General features: G+C 49.2%; 1 protein-coding gene across 1 annotated transcript in view; it reads right to left on the bottom strand.

Moving 5' to 3' along the window:
- The window catches only part of Dock2 (dedicator of cytokinesis 2), a 402,443-nt gene that overhangs the window by 39,005 nt on the left and 347,849 nt on the right, over nt 1-15,589 (bottom strand). Inside the window, exons 37-41 of the mRNA XM_077797775.1 lie at nt 11,828-11,918; nt 10,903-11,022; nt 7,436-7,525; nt 5,855-5,959; nt 2,851-2,992 (exon numbers count right to left, since the gene is read on the bottom strand). Coding sequence (XP_077653901.1) covers nt 2,851-2,992; nt 5,855-5,959; nt 7,436-7,525; nt 10,903-11,022; nt 11,828-11,918 — 548 coding nt within the window. The remainder of the gene's footprint in view (nt 1-2,850; nt 2,993-5,854; nt 5,960-7,435; nt 7,526-10,902; nt 11,023-11,827; nt 11,919-15,589) is intronic.

The raw sequence follows: 15,589 nt of genomic DNA, 5'->3' as shown, positions 1-15,589 counted from the left end.
CTAATGGAAAAAGAGTATTTTGTGACATGATAATAAAGTGTGAAAAGCAGAGCAAGTGCAAAATTTCAGTGCCCATAGAGAAGGTGTAACTGGAGCACGGCCACGCCCAGCTACCTGTGCATCAGCAGTGGCTGCTCTCCAGCCAGGCAGCAGGGTACAGGGCTTATGACACAGAGGGCATGGCCCTCGAAGACTAAAACATGCCCCATGTGGCTCTCTACAGCAAGCTTGCCCACCCCTCTATTAGAGAAGGTTCTAGGCCATGTCTACTGAACTTGGCCACTGGCCTTGATCCAACAGGAGGATCCAGGCTTGACATCAGCATCTTAGGTGTGCCAGAGGAATGTGGGTGAAGCTGGCCTGTCATTCCTGCCACTTGGGATCCATGCATGGAATTGTGGCAACCGTAGACCTACAGAGACCTTTGCTTTCAAACATCTTCTGCCAGCTGGGTGTCAATATGAGCCAACTATGAGACCCATAAATTGCTTGGCCACTTTTTAATAAGTGAGGGCAAGAGAGCTAAGAGTTCAAGATCCTGGTAGAAAGCAGGCCTGGACTCGATCCCTAGCTCTGCTGCTTCCTCACCGTGACCTTGAGCTGCTAAAGATCCTGGAGCCCTGACTTTCTTAGTCACGAAATGCAGAGAGTACTGCTGACCCCTCACAGGATGGTCATGAGGAAAGGTGAAGATGGGTGTATCAAGGGGCTGGGGCGCAGAAGAGGTCAGCACACTCTATTCATCAGCTTTTCGAAAACTGATGGTGTGACAGAACACGGTTTTAGAGACATATAGATCTCAGGATTCAAATGCCAACTCCATCTCTAACCAGCTTTATAACCATGGGCAAATTACTTTCTCTCTCTCTGCCTCACATATTCCTTCTCTGTGAAACAGGGAAAATTAACACCCATCATACAGCATTTTATGGGGTTTAAAGAAATAATGGTTATAAAGCATTCTGTCTCACCAAGAGGACAGTTAGCAAATGTCAGCCCTCTCCCTTTGCCTTTCTACCTGGCTCCTGGCACTGACTCAGGCCTCAGAGTCCCAACTATGATGACCTGGTCCAGGAACACCTACCCCTCCCCTGCCCTAGTTAAACGAGCATGCGCAGTTCCACACCAGCATGTCCACCTGGCAGGCCCCGGTGTAATCCCTGTCTTGCTGGCAGCCACGCCCTCTCCTGCAACCAGCGGGCGCCACCACCAGTTGCATCTCTTCCTGCAAATGCCCGTGGCAGAGCAGCCATGAAGGGCAGGCAAGCATAATAAAAAGGTCACAGATGAATATTTATCACCCCAGGGAAAAATATTTGGATTAAGGTTTGGCAGACTGAAGGGCCCAGCCACGCAACCTGTCAATCCGTTTTAAAGGCTGTAACTTAATCTGTGCTAAAGGGCGCAATGTAGGGGAGCCAGGCTGGGTCAAGGTGCTCCTGGCTCAGCAGCCAGCCCTGAACCCTGCCTCCTGCCCGGAGTCAGTGTGGCTCCTGGCCCTGGGAACACGGGTCTGCATCCTGCTCACGCACTGTCACCTCTGCCCTGCTCTGTGCCCGGCAGCCAGCGGTTCTGCCCTGCTCCCTCCTTCCTTCTCCGTCTCTCTCTTTCTGCTTTCTCTCATTTTTCTCTTTCTTTCTATTAATCAACAAACCTCTCCTGGCAGTGGGCTGGGTGCCAGGGCTCGTGGGCGAGGGCCACAGTGCAGGAACGGGGCATAACAAACATCATTCTCTTGGTGCCAACTTCTACCCTCATCTCATGTGCCTTCAAGAAGCACGTGAGGAATACAGATGAAGGTCGATTCTCCAGAGAAACAAACACAGTGTGAGAAAACATGGTCCTGGGGAGTCCTGATAAGGCCACTTTAGAAAAGGTGACCAAGGAAAGCCTCTGCCAGGAGGGAAGCCAAGTTCAGATCTGACAGGTGAGCAGGAGCCAGCTGCCTAAGAAATTGGGGAAGGGCAATTTATGCAAAGGGACCAGAGAAGGCCTAGAGGTGGGGACAATTGGGCATGTTTAAGGAACAGAAAGGAACTGGTATGGCCAGAGGGAAAAGCAGTGGTCAGAGAGTGGACAGCCTTGCAGCCCTGCTTAGGAGTTTGGTTTTATTGTAACAGCAATATGGGGTCCTTTCAGTCCTTGAAAACATCTGTGCTCCTTCCCACAGTGTCCTGCAAGGATCATATTGTCATAAATATTTAATCCTGCATTTCGTTGTTCAGAGTCTATTTTACTTGCTACCTTCTAAGCTCCCTGAAGACAGGACCCCTTAGTAAGTTTAGCGTTGTCTGATGCTTGGCAGAATCTGGACTTCAGAGTATTCATGAGAGCCAACAGTTGAGGAGAGACTGCATGGGTCATTGGGTGCTGCATTCAGAGTGCACAGTCATCCTCCGTACACCCGAGGGTTGGTTCCAGCAGATGCTAAAATCCCAGGATGTTCAAATCTCTTACATAAAATGGCTTAGTAGTCTCACATCCTCCTGTACATGTTAAAGGCCTTACTAAATGACTTCTAATACTTTTAAGTCATTATAGTACCTAATACACTGTAAATCCTAGGTGAAGAGCTGCTATATAAGGGAATAATGACAAGAAAAAAGTCGGTTCACATTTGGCACAGACTGTGTTTTTCCACCCCAAATATTTTTGGTCTGTGGTTGGCTGAATCCAGGGGTGTAGCACCCTTGGACACGGAGGGCTGGCTGTACTGAGATGGGCTCTTTAGATCCCATGCTGGACACTAAAACTGGCACACCAGGGTGGGCAGCAGCTCTGAGCTCTACGGGCTGAGGTGCCCACAGTGCTGCTCATGCCCAGCACCGTGGCTGGAATGTCCAAGGATACACTGGCCTGGGGCGTTCTTCACGTCGTCTCCGGGGGCAGAAGTTGTGTTCATCTTCTCCGAGTTGGGAAACTGGCTCATCAACTGCAGCTGGAAGTCTTCTCTTCGCTCATACTCCTTCCCTCGGTAGATGAACACTTTGTTCTGCAAGGAAGTGACACCCATCAGAGACCTCAGAGCCTCCTGATGTGGAGGATGTGGCCCAATCATGGCTGGAAGGCTTATGAAATGAGCATGGGGCTGGGGGGCCTTCGATGGCTCCCTGTCCCCTCAGTTTCCCACCAGAGGAGGGAGGAGCTCAACTCCTGACCTAGCGGGGTGTGCCGCTTCTTTAAAGAGCTCCTTCCAGGAAGGGAAGAGTGTGCACGCAGAGAATCTTCTGCAGACCATCCCACGTGGAGCTTCCAGAATACTTTTTTCCTCATGTTGCACCCCATCATACCCACTGTCCTGTTTATGTGGCCACAATGTTTCCCTCCTGGCCTTTAATGTGACGTGGGCTGGGCCTGGGGGGACAAAATGGTCAAGACCTCTTCTCCTGGCTTCGGCCATGAGCTCCCCAAAACATTCTCTTTACCCTTCCTCAGCCACGTCAGCCTCTTCTAGACCAGCAGTCCTCAACCAGTGTCTGTGCCCAAGGGACACTAGCAGTGTCTGGAAACATTTGTTGGTTGTCATGCTGAGGGTGAGGAGTGCGACTGAGAACTGGGGCAGAGGCCAGAGATGCCATTAAACATCCTGCAACACACAGGACAGTCCCCACGACCGAGCAGGATGGGCCCAAGATGTCAACAGTGCCAAGGCCGAGAAGCCTTGTTCTAGAAAGCATCTGTGCTAGGTGTGCTGCCTCTAATGGTCCCTGAGTCCTTCTGCCCAAGTCTCTCTGGCCTCTGTACACCAGACCTCCAACCCTGGCACCATCAGAAGAGCCCAGGAAACCTTTAAAAGTTCAGATTCCGGGGCTGGGGCTGAGGCTCAGTGGTAGAGCGCTTGCCTAGCATGTATGAGGCACTGAGTTCGATTCTCAGCACTATATATAAGTAAATGAATAAAATAAAGGTCCATACATCTAAAAAATATTTTTAAAAAAGTTCAGATTCCCTACAAATAACCATAATTGCTGTCGAGGATGTGGGGAAAAGGCCCACTTGCCCATTGTTGGTGGGATTGCAAATTAGCACAACCACGTGGGAAAGCAGTATGGAGATTCCTCAAAAGACTAAGAATGGGACCACCATGTGACCCAGCTATCCCACTTCTTGGTATTTATCCAAAAGAACTAAAATCAATATACTCTAGTGACGCATGCATGCCAGCACAATCCACAGTAGCTAAGTTAAGGAACCAGCCCAGGAGCCCGTCAATAGAGAGTGGATAAAGAAAATGTGGTATATATACACAATGGAGTTCTACTCAGACATAAAGAAGAATGAAATTGTGCCATTTGCTGGTAAATGGATGGAACTGGAGAACATGATACTAAGTGAAATAAGCCAGACTCAGAAAGCCAAGGGTCGAATGTTTTCACTTTTATGTGGAAAATAGAGGGGAAAAAAGGAATTTTAAAAAGGGGGGATCTTGCCAAAACAGAAGGGAAAGCAGTAGAATAGAAACAGGGGACCAAGATTGAGGGAGGAGGGAAGAAAGGGGAAGGACTGGGGAATGAAGTTGACCAAATTATACTGGGTGCATGGACTACAGTGCATTCTGATTTTATGTATAATGATAAGGTATCAATTAAAAAATAAACAGATTTTTTAAGAGCAATAGAGTAAAGGAAGGGGACCTAGGGAGGAAGGAGGGCAGGGAGAGAGGAAGTAAAACAAAGTCCAGATTCCCAGGCCTCACCCCAGTCCCCTGAGATGGAGCCTACAGGACCTGGGCCCAGGAACACATGTTCTGAACAGATTGCTCAGGGGACCCTGAGGTGACATCAGTTTGGGAAGCCACCTCCACTCCACCCAGGAGAGCCTCCCTGGCTACGCCATCAGGTGCTCATGACATCACTCCCGTGGCTCCACCATGGTAACCATACCCCCTTGATAACCATGGTGACTTAGCTCCTTGACTGTGCTGTAGGCCGAGTGAGGTCAGGGGTCAGGTCTGCTCTTTCCTTGAGCTCTCTCTGTGCCCAGAATAGAACCATAAACTCAGGGACTGGAAGGAAGTTGACAGGTGACCTCATCCCTCCACATCGTGGATAAATGGGCCTCTCGCACAGTGGTTCAGAAACAATGCTCCAGGAACCCTGAGGGTCCCCAAGACCTTTCCAGAGGCTCACAAAATCAGAACCGTTTCACGATAGTTTAAAAGCTGTCTTTGCCTTTCCCACCCTTGCTCTCTCACGGGAGAAGGCGGAGGTCTTCAGAGGCTCTGTGATGTGTGACCACAACAGATGAGGACCTAGCTCTTTCCTGAAGCCAGACATCAAGGAGATTTGCAGAATTGTAAAGCAATCTTGCTTTTTTCCCTTATTTTTTAAAATTGGAAGATACAGCTATTTTTCCTTAAAAAATGTACAATTTATGTTAAGAGGTAGTGGGTTTATTATTGTTATTTTAAAATAAATTACTAATTATTTTAATCTTTTTCTTAGTTTTCATATGGTACGTGTGCATAAAACACATGTACCATATGGGGTTCTCAGTACTTTTAAGAGCAACAAGACCCTATGACTAAAACTCCTGAGAGCTGCTGTGTATGGACCCCTGGGCAGCTCTCATCCTCCAGTCTCTTTGAATTCTTCTTTCCAATAACAGAGGGAGCTCACAACCTCTCCAGGAAGCCCTTGTTGCTGTAGAGACACACCGCAGGTGACTGATGCGGTGGCTCTGACAGGAAGAGTGGCTGAGGACTCCTGGGGGTGGTGGCAGCACTCGGGACAGAGGAAAGCTTGGCTTCTGAGCTGTGAGCTTCTATCTGAGCAGGAGCAGATCCTCAAAGGACAAAGAGACACCTGAAATGCCACCATCCTGCTTCCCTAGCCAGAGCTTCCTGCAAACTCACCCGCAGAAAGGAGGGGAATCCCTGGCCGTAGTAGCCGACGGCAAAGTAGTCTGGCTTGGGCCTGAGGATTTTCATGATGTTCTCATAAAATTTTGCCTGCTGGATCTGGAAGAAGAAAACACAGGCTGTGACAACACAGATGCGCATCCAAGGTACCTTCCACCCAAAGAGGCCACAGTCAAGATCGACATGCCGCGTGCACAGAATGGTGCACCTGCGGCTGTGTCTGTAATCTAATAGGACAGCTCTGTGCAGGGCAAGCCAGGTCCTGTGCTCCACCTGCGCTCATTTATTTACCTGCATCTCCTCACCACTATCCCACAAGTCCCTCCAGGTTGCAGGTTCCCTCCAGGAAGCACAGAACCAAGTTCAGGCAGCTACTTCCTGGGGACCCACCATGGTGATCATGCTCACACTCCGCCCACACTTGGTGTATGCTTGTGAGGATACACAAATGGATGAGTGTCTCTGGATGCAGATGGTCTTCCTGTGTATGCACACTTGACATATTTCATCAATCCCAAGAGGTGTGCATTTCTTATATATTGACATCTCCAAAACCATCTTACCCTACACTTCATGGCATCTTACAATGGCTGTTGGCCCTATAGAAACCCTGATGTGGTCTACATGCCTACAGGTGCACACACGTGCACACACGCGCACACCTCAAAATCAGTGGTAATTTCAACTTGACGTGTGGATCTAGACAGGAGCCTGGATGACCCGGGATCTGTGCAGGGATGTGTATCATAGGTGTGTGTCTGTGTGTTTGTGCATGAAGGCAAGTGTCTGGAAGGCACGCATGCTTCCATGTCCACAAACACCTATGCAGATGTGCCCATGGGGCAGGTATTAAGGGTCTCCCAGTGCAAGCACCTGTGTGTGTACTTGCAACATAGCTTACGTGTCTTAGAGCAGCTAACAGCTCAGTTGTTTTTAACCAGCTCTTCACACCTGCACCCTCCACTCAAAGAAAGCTATCACTCCTCTTGACATTCAGACTCTCGTTTTATCATTTTCTGGAAACACCTAGACTGGCTTGTCTCAGTGGACTGGAAGAGGCCCTGAAGTCCTGGCACTCAGGCATCCAGGAAATTTGTGGGGTGTGGACAGGACAGGGAGCAGGTGAGTGCTCTGCCTTTTCCTTGCAGAGGCCAACTCCCCGCCATGTCCTGGCTTCTGCGGCACAGGCAGGACAGTCTGGCTCCTCCACTTTCTACTCCCTACCAAGTCCTGGGCCTTGACATGCTTCTGAGGGAAAAGCCAGTTGGGGAGCATTTTAATGTGATTTATCTGCTCATCAAAAAGCACAAATAAGTGTTTTTATTTAATTGGTTTAGTGATTTGTGGGAGTGTTTTTTGCAAATGTAGCAGTGTTGAACAGGTTCACAGCAGCAGCAGCTGCCCCAGTGCTACACAGGTACTTAACGCTCCATCCAAACAACGGGAAGAGACACTCGCCTCACTCAGGCCCCACCTCCATTCTTCTTCTGTTTTCCTAACCCCCCTGGCCTCCAGCCTCCTCCTCTGCAACATCTGTGGGGAGAGGAGGCCTACCCCAGGGCCAGGGCGCCTTACCAGGTTCTGGCTGAGCAGCTCGTAGTCGAAGATCTCCATCTCGTACTGTTCAGCCAGCTCCTTGCACAGACTGATGGCCTCTTCCCACATCTATGGAAGGTCACAGGAGCAAAGTTATGGGGACCCCAACTTTCTGGAGCCTTGGCTGAGGGAGGGACTTGAGCCCTGCTGTGTCCCTGAGACTGAGCTGTAGCCTCACCCAGACCTGCCCCCCTCACGGAGGGAGCCGGGGGCTTCCTGGCAAGAATGGCCTTTCCCTGGCCTCTCATTCTAGTTTCTTGATGAATAATGGAGTAGGCTAATTACTTTTTCCATGCTCTCTGCTTCTTCTAACCACCCTGAGAGGAACTAACAGGCTCTTCATGGGCCAGGTGAGAATGGAGGCTCAGGGAGGCAAGAGCCCGCCCCAGTCAAGAGCCTGCCCAGTAGCAGAGACGGCATGCCAGCCTGGGGCTGTCACTCCAACTTCCATTCCTCCTGTGATACCCCAGCAGGGTGCAGGCTGGGCAGGGGTATGTTGGCCCCACCTTCCAAAGAGAAGGGAGCAAGTGACCTGAGCCAGAGAGCTTCTGGAGATGGAGTTTAGACCAGACCTTGGTTGCCCTGATGTCCAGTCCTGGGGTCTTCCCTGTCTGGCTTCATGGTAGCAGGTTGAGGCAGAGGGAGAGGTGATTTCAGAGTATTAAAAAATGATTAAAATTACATTGTAGGACATCTTCCCCATCTTCAAAAATAATTTCTCTGCTCTGTTTTAGGTGAGAAGCCAAGAGTACCCACCATCTTAGACTAAAGGAGGCCTTGAACCTCTGCAGACAGGCAGGGGGAGGTGCAGGGTGGGCTGCAATTCAGTTTAAAATAGAAAATGCCTCTCAGTGAAGACGCTGGAGGAGGCCGCGGAGGAGAGAGGGCCGTTGCCAAAACGCAGTGTGAGCTTTGTAGCAGAAGTGTTCTCTCTGCAACCACATATGCAATAAAACCAAGGGCCGCATGGAGGAGCCCGGCTGTAAACCACGGATAGCTTAGTGAGCCCCAGAAAATGCATAAAGTGCCAGGAGGAACCAAGTCTGCAGGCTTTGCCCAGAACAAGAAGGTTGGGGAAATGCCCCTCACTGAGCGAGGGCTGTTTGGCTCAAGTGCGGGTCTTCACCAACTTCCCACCTAATACAGTTGGGGAGAAGAAACTCCCCATGTGTTAAGATCACCAAGAGACCATGGAAGGAGAGACGGCAGGAAGTCAGAGCCCTGGATTTCCTCCCAGGTCCCCCTGGGGCCTCTGATGGTCACTGATCTCTTTGAGCCTCAGACATTCACTACTGAGCTGCTGGTGCTGGGTTCTGGGGGTGGTTCATGGGCATTGCATCCGCAGACATGGAGCAGATGTGAGGATGGACAAGATGCAATCTCTACCCTCACGGAACACCAGTGAATGTAACGGTTGTATTTTGAGGGGGTACAGGAGTCTGTCAGGTTATGGGAAGATGGACATGTGGAGTGGAGAACCATTGTGTGTGTCTATAGCAATGGGTCTCCCCGGGAAGTGTGGAGAAAGAAAACTGAATGGGGTGCTAAGGAGTTTAGGCTTCATTCTAGAAGCATCCACAGAAGTGGTCTTCAGGCTGAGCTGTCTCCATCTGCTGCCTCCTCTCTGCTCCCAAATGCTTTGGCACCACCTCTTCCCTTGCCCTCTCCCCCATTTTGCACAACACAAAGGGCACCATGCAAACATTATAATGGCTGGCATGCGTCTGTGAACTTGGCATGCTCGGCACAGGGCAGACTGCACTGAATGCCTTGAGGAGGACACAGCCCTACAGGTCCTTCTGGGTCTTTTCCATCCTGGCTGACTTAACCAGCTAATAAACAAACCAGAAGCTTTACTTTGACACTCAGTGGGGCAGGAGGTTCAAGGGATGGCAGAGTCTCTGCCCTCAAGAGGCTTAGCATTGTAAATTATGAGATGGTCTTCTCAACTGCCCAGTGCTGGGGGATTTATAAGCCCTTCTGCAGACATTACCTCATTCTATCTTTCCAAGACGGTGGGGAGATCAGACCAAGACAGATGAAATGAACTGCAGCAGCAGGACAGACCAAAATTAAGTGTTAAATGGTGTCCTGGTGAACCGAGGAGACCTTGCAGCCCAGAGGAGAGGCAGGGCTGTGGGTAAGCAGGAGGCTTGAGAGAGGCTTGGGAAAGGAAGTGGCAGAGCCAGGTAACAATGATGATCATGGAAATGTACAAGATACACCATGTACAGTTCCTAAGCTAGACATTCTGTGCGGATCTTGTCACCTCATTTCCACCCTACAACCAGGGAGTTGGTCCTATTAGTATTTTACTATGATGGATGGAAAACGGGAATCATGCAGAGGCCAAGAAAACTGTAGGGGGTAGAGAAGCAAGGAATGAAACCCTGGAGTCTGGCTCCAGAGGTGAGGGCTCAGCTGCCAGGCCACAATCTCTGTGGGATGATGGGAGCCTCTGGGCTACTGCTGCCTGACTGGCCACTGGAATCTGGAGCTGGGCAGTAGCTGGTTTGCCCAATTCCTGGCCAAACCCAACCAAGAATCTTTGCGGGCTGCAGACCCACACTGGTGCCATCATGCCATCTACCTACTCAGTCCACTCAATTGCCCTGGATAAAGTCCTTGGTCCCTGTGTGTGTCAGGTTCTGTTCTTGCCACTGGCCATTTATCAGTGGACAAGGCAGGGTCCTTCTGTCATGGCATTCTGAATTGGGGAGCCAGACAATAAACAAGAGAAACAAAATAAATGTGGTGGTGTCCGAGGGTGGGAGTGCTTTGAAGAAGCAGTAACGGTGACCCAAGGCAGGGCAATGCTGCTCTGCCTGGAGATGGCCAGGGAAGACCCCCTTTGAGGATGCCACACCCAAAGCAAAGCCCTGAGTGGTGGCAGGAGCCAGCCTTCCAGTGGGAAGGGGGAGGAGAAATGCTCCTAGCTGGGAAGGGCCAGTGCCAGGGCTCTGAGGCCAAGGAGCTTGGCATGGAGCAGGTGAGAAGAGAGCTCCCAGGAGGGAGGCAGAGAGGAGGCAGCCAAGGCCCAGCTCACAGAGGCCCTGTGGATCATGGGAAGGACTGAGTGATGCATTCTAAGTGGAATGGGGAAGTCGCTGAATCTCCCCCAATGAGACAGGCGAATGGCACGATCCAATACTTGTCTCATGATAGGATCATGCCATGTTTTCTGAGTGGAGGATGATCCACAGGGTGGGAGGGGAGGCAGGGACTTTGCTTAGGATCCATCGTAGTAGCCAAGAGAGTGATTCTGATACCTGTAAGGGAAGGTTTCAAGTGGAGATGGAGAGAAGATGGAAAGAAGGGATCAGATTTAGGATTTGCAGGGAGAGCTATCCATTCCTGAGGATGGATAGGTTGTAGGGTTTAGGAGGGAACTGTCCTTCCCAGTGGCCAGGGTCCCCACAGAGAGGGGAGGGGCAGGAGCAGATTACCTTTCCTTTGTCAAAGTAACCTATGATGGTCTCATAGAGTGTCTCCTTCAGCTGCCGGTGGGTCTGGGGATGCTGCTGGCCTGTCTGCATGACCTGTGATGCACACTGCTCATCTGACCACTGTGGAGAGAGAACGCAGGGAGTCACCCAGGGCCAAGGGACTGCCACGGCCAGTTGTCTTCCCAGGATTGAAGGGCAGAAAACACCCTCCCCACACTGTGTTCTTTCCTTCTTTCCTCTTCTCCCAAACCCAGCTCACTTTTGAAAATTCAAGGTCCCCCAGGGGAGGCTGCCCTCTTTTGTGACATGAGTACCAGGATGCTTGGAGGTTGCTCTTTAGCACCCATGTCCCAGAACACATACTGATGAGGAGCGAGCTGAGGTCCTGCAGACCCTGTGTGGCTCCCTGTGGCTCTGGGTCTCAGTGGTCAGTCCGGCAGATGCCGGTCTGCCATTTCCCTTTGTAAAGCACTTCCTGATTTTTGCTGAGTGGTGCTTAATTTGCTCCATTGGCTCACTCTATGTAGCTTGCAGGGACTCTCTAGACCCTGATGAGGTGCCATCCCAGCTCTTCCAAAGCCAATGAAGATCATCTGACTTCATCCAGCTATTGCAAAATTTTCAAGAGAATGAAAGCGGTTCAGTGAGCACACTAATGGTTTATGGCTGATAGCAGGATGCTATATAACACTGCAAAATATATCTTGGGGGGTTATATTTGCTAAATGTAAAGGTCACTAAAACCTTATGTGATCAGGGGAAGTAGGGCAGAAAAGTATCTTGCCAGGTCAATATTTTGGGACCACTGATCAAAACAAAATGCATCTGGCTGTTTTTCCTCTTTTTTTTTTTTTTTGAACTCTTCAACATGTTAGGGCCCCACGTGGCTCCCAGCCTGGACCCCCTTCATCCAAAGGGACAGCACCTTGAGAAGCCAGGTGTGAAGGAGCAGTGTGTAGGCAGCCTCTGTGTAATTGTCACAGTCCAGGTGAAGGTCACGGAGTTTGTACAGATACCTGTTTGGGGAAAAATACACCAAATTCCAGGAGCAGTGAGAAGGAGGTGTTGCTAGGGACAGGAAGGAGTGTACATTTGTAGGTCACAAGAGAGCCTTCATAATGACAGCAGCTAGCATTTGCTGGGCATCAGGCCCAGATGCCTTGGATCACTCATTCCTCATGAAAAGCCCACGAGATGGTTTCACTGGGACTCCCATTTTCAGATGATAAAGCCACAGCCTGGAGAATGGGGACCATCCCAGCCAGCATTCATTCAGCTTGATATTGAAAGATACGGCCAATGCAATATGACAAGTCAGGGAAATAAAGGCAGGAGAGAGAAGGGGTGGGGAGAACTTGTCAGAAGGCCTGGGCTGACAAACAGAAATGTGGGTCATCACCTCCCCTCAACCGCTGTCAGCCTGCTGGGGTGGTAACAGGCCCCAACAACTAGAAAGGAAAGCTCCTACTCCCTCTTCTGTTCTCTGAATATAAAAAAAAAGTGTAAAAAGAGGGAGGCCAGGGGCTGGAGAATGGACATTAACATAGAGGCCCTGAGCTGTTGATGGGGAGAACCCACCATTCAATCCTATGTCCTGTCCTTTTGCAAAGTGACATTCCAGTTCCTGAACCCTGGGATGGCAATTTATTGATGGGTATTGGAGACAGGAGCAAAGGAAGAAGGTTTGGTAAGTTCTTAGATAACTGACCCACAACAGGCACCAATGGGCAGCCAGTGAACTTCTCTGTGCCTCAGTTTGCCCACCTGCAAGATGGCAACTCTCACCAGAGAGCCGTTCAATGTAAAGGGCCAAGCAGATCATGAGTGGCACATAAAAGGCTCCATAAGTGACAGCTAGCATTGCTGCTAATAAAGGCAAGTATGCATGGAAAGTGATTAGCTTGTAGCTGGCACTGAGTGCTGACAGCTGCTATCTATTATCATTGTGAACCTCATTCTTCTACAAAACATTCCCACCTGCCGCTGCTGGAAGCAGAAGTCAGAGCCCAAGAACCACTGCTTTGGTGACTTGCATGACATTAGGAACATTTATTAAAACCCAACTTTTAGTAATCGGGTGAAGGAAAGAAGCTTGATTCTTCCTCCAGGAGGAGAGGTGCTGTAGCCATTGTGGTGGGATTTCACCCAGAGCCACCACCTCATTCAGGGGAACATGGGCTTCCAGCATCTGCATCAGTGCAGGTCCCTGTGCTGAGGTCCAGGTTCCTAGTGGAAGAAAGGCTTTCTGCACAGACCTCAGCAAGGAGCTGCTGACATTCAATGTCCCTGGCCACATAAAATGTAGCTGCTGGGCTGAATGTCAGCTGCCCGACCTCTGGTTAGGGACAGTCAAAGGTCTGGAGGAGAAGACAGTCATCTCGTAATTGTTTGATAGCTAGTGAACCAGGCCACCCAGGGCCTTGTGGCTCATTCCCTTGTTCACCCAGTAGAGTTGCACTGAGCACTCAGGCTATACCAGGCCATTGGAAATCAGAGGTAGCAAAAATGGACCCTGTTCTTACATTTGGGATTCAGAGCCTAAAAGATTTAAATGTGAATCGATTTATCAAATGAATACCTGAGAAATACAGCTGTGATAAATATTGCCAAGGTGAGATCTATGGACTGAGAGTGATATTTATTTGGGGGGGGAGAGAAAGGGATTCTAGAGAGGGCTCTGGCCCACTAGGTGAGCTGGGCTCTGGAGGGGAAGGGCATAAGAGGGACAACCTCCCAGGCAGAAGGATCCACCATCAAGTAAGCACATTATTACCAGTAGCCTATCCATCCATCCCAGCAACGATGTGCAGGCGAGAAGTCTGAGCCTAGTTAGCAACCCAGAGCCAGAGACAGGCAGAAGCAGGTTCCAGCCCAGCTATTTCCAGTCTGTCCACACTCCTCCCCATAATGTTCTGTGGTGAAGCTGTGTGTGACCTCCAGATAGAGCTGGGAATTTGGAAACACTGTGTGCACACATGGGTTAATCTTGCTATATCTCTTTCTATTGATTATTGATTCCTTAGACCCTTAGAAGGCTGTATCTAACACTGGGATGGGGGCATGGCCCAAGGGAGAGGTTTCCTGCTATGGTCAACTCCTGCATTGGCCAAGGCTCCCTCTCCGTTTTTAAATGAATCCCAGGGTTTGGTCTTCTGTTACAGAGCCCAAGGGAGGATCTCAATGAGCTCACTAGGATATCAGGTCAAATACCTCCAGATGCTTGAGTGAGGTAGGCGGGATATAGAACCACAGGGAGAGATAGTCTCATGACCCTGGGGCTGGCGCCTGCCATGTCTGAAAGGGTCATCACCACCCATCACATGAGAGCTGTCAGATGGGATGAGGCCCCAGTGTGGCCAAACCCTCTGAGATTTTTAGAAGAAGGAAATTGTGATTTTTATGTAGAATCTCTAGATTTGGCAACGAATTAAAAATTGTTTTAAAATACGATGCCTGCCAAATGGAACAGGTTTTCAGACTCTCCCCTGTTTGCGATGTCTGGTTTGGGCAAATATGGCTTTCCTAGATAGGCCCCAAGTCTCCAAGGCTTGCAGAGGTCTGGGATCTGCCATCTGTGCTTCTAAAATGGGAGGCAGAGGAGAGAGGATGGAAGGAGAGACCATATGCCAGGCGCGTCACCTAGAGTACCTTGTCTCATCCTCCGAACAGAAGGTGCAATGGAAACACGCTGCAGATGGGCAAGCCTCAACCAATTCCCGGGACGATTTGTCCAACATAACAGAGAAAACAGGGAGAAGATCCTGAGTTCTCCAGTCCCCAAGCGTAGTGCTACCACAGTGTCATGTCTAATGATGTTATAAATGACCCAAGCTCAGGACAACCTATAGAATTCTAATTATTTTTTTCCCCTCAAATGAAAGTTCCTACTTCTGGAATAACATTAAACTAAGAACCTAAAAATATCTTCAGTAAGAGCAGACTGAGTTTAGTCTTGAAGTCTCTTTCCTTTGACTGAATATGTCAAAGGGCTTAAAAATACCTGGCTCCTTAACCTTCTGATTGATTCCACCACAGGGGCTCCTGAATCCTAACGATATGCACAGAGGTATATGTCCTAGAATTCTGTTGTTGTGCTGTTTGTTAGAGAAAAAGTTGGAAGCAACCTAAATGTTCAACAATATAGAACTGGTTATATAAATTATAGTCTGTTTCGGAAAGGAAATTTAATAGTTTCATTAAAAATGATCTTGAAATACATCTGTTGACATGGAATTCTTGTCAAGTTAAAAAAAAGGGGCAAATAATAAATCATTAGTATTCCAGTTTTGCAAAAAGTAATGTTTGCCTAGAATTTGATATATGCATAAACACAGAAAGATCTGGAAGTATGTACGGGTTATGGGGACTTATTTCATTGCTTTGTTTTGCTTGTCTGTATTTTTATGAGTTTATTTGGTTTCGGTAAAAAGTCTATATTATTTTTGTAATGAGCAAAAAATAACAATAAAAAACTTTGCAGAAAAATATGAGATTCTGAGAAAAAAAATTGGCAGAGAACTTCTTAGCTCCAGGCTAATGTCCCTAAAACCCTTCATGATATATTAAAACAAGTATCTCTTAAAGGCCTAGAAGGAAGCAGGCATTGTGCAACTCTGTACTTCTCCCCTTTGGAACCGGGCTGGCCAATGGCTGTACAGTTTTCCCGGACCAACCTGGGCTTCATACA

The sequence above is a fragment of the Urocitellus parryii genome, chromosome 1 (assembly GCF_045843805.1).
Source record: "Urocitellus parryii isolate mUroPar1 chromosome 1, mUroPar1.hap1, whole genome shotgun sequence".
In the NCBI taxonomy this organism is placed as follows: domain Eukaryota; kingdom Metazoa; phylum Chordata; class Mammalia; order Rodentia; family Sciuridae; genus Urocitellus; species Urocitellus parryii.
The sequence above is the reverse complement of the archived record's forward strand: the minus strand, read 5'-3'. Positions and strand labels throughout refer to the sequence as shown.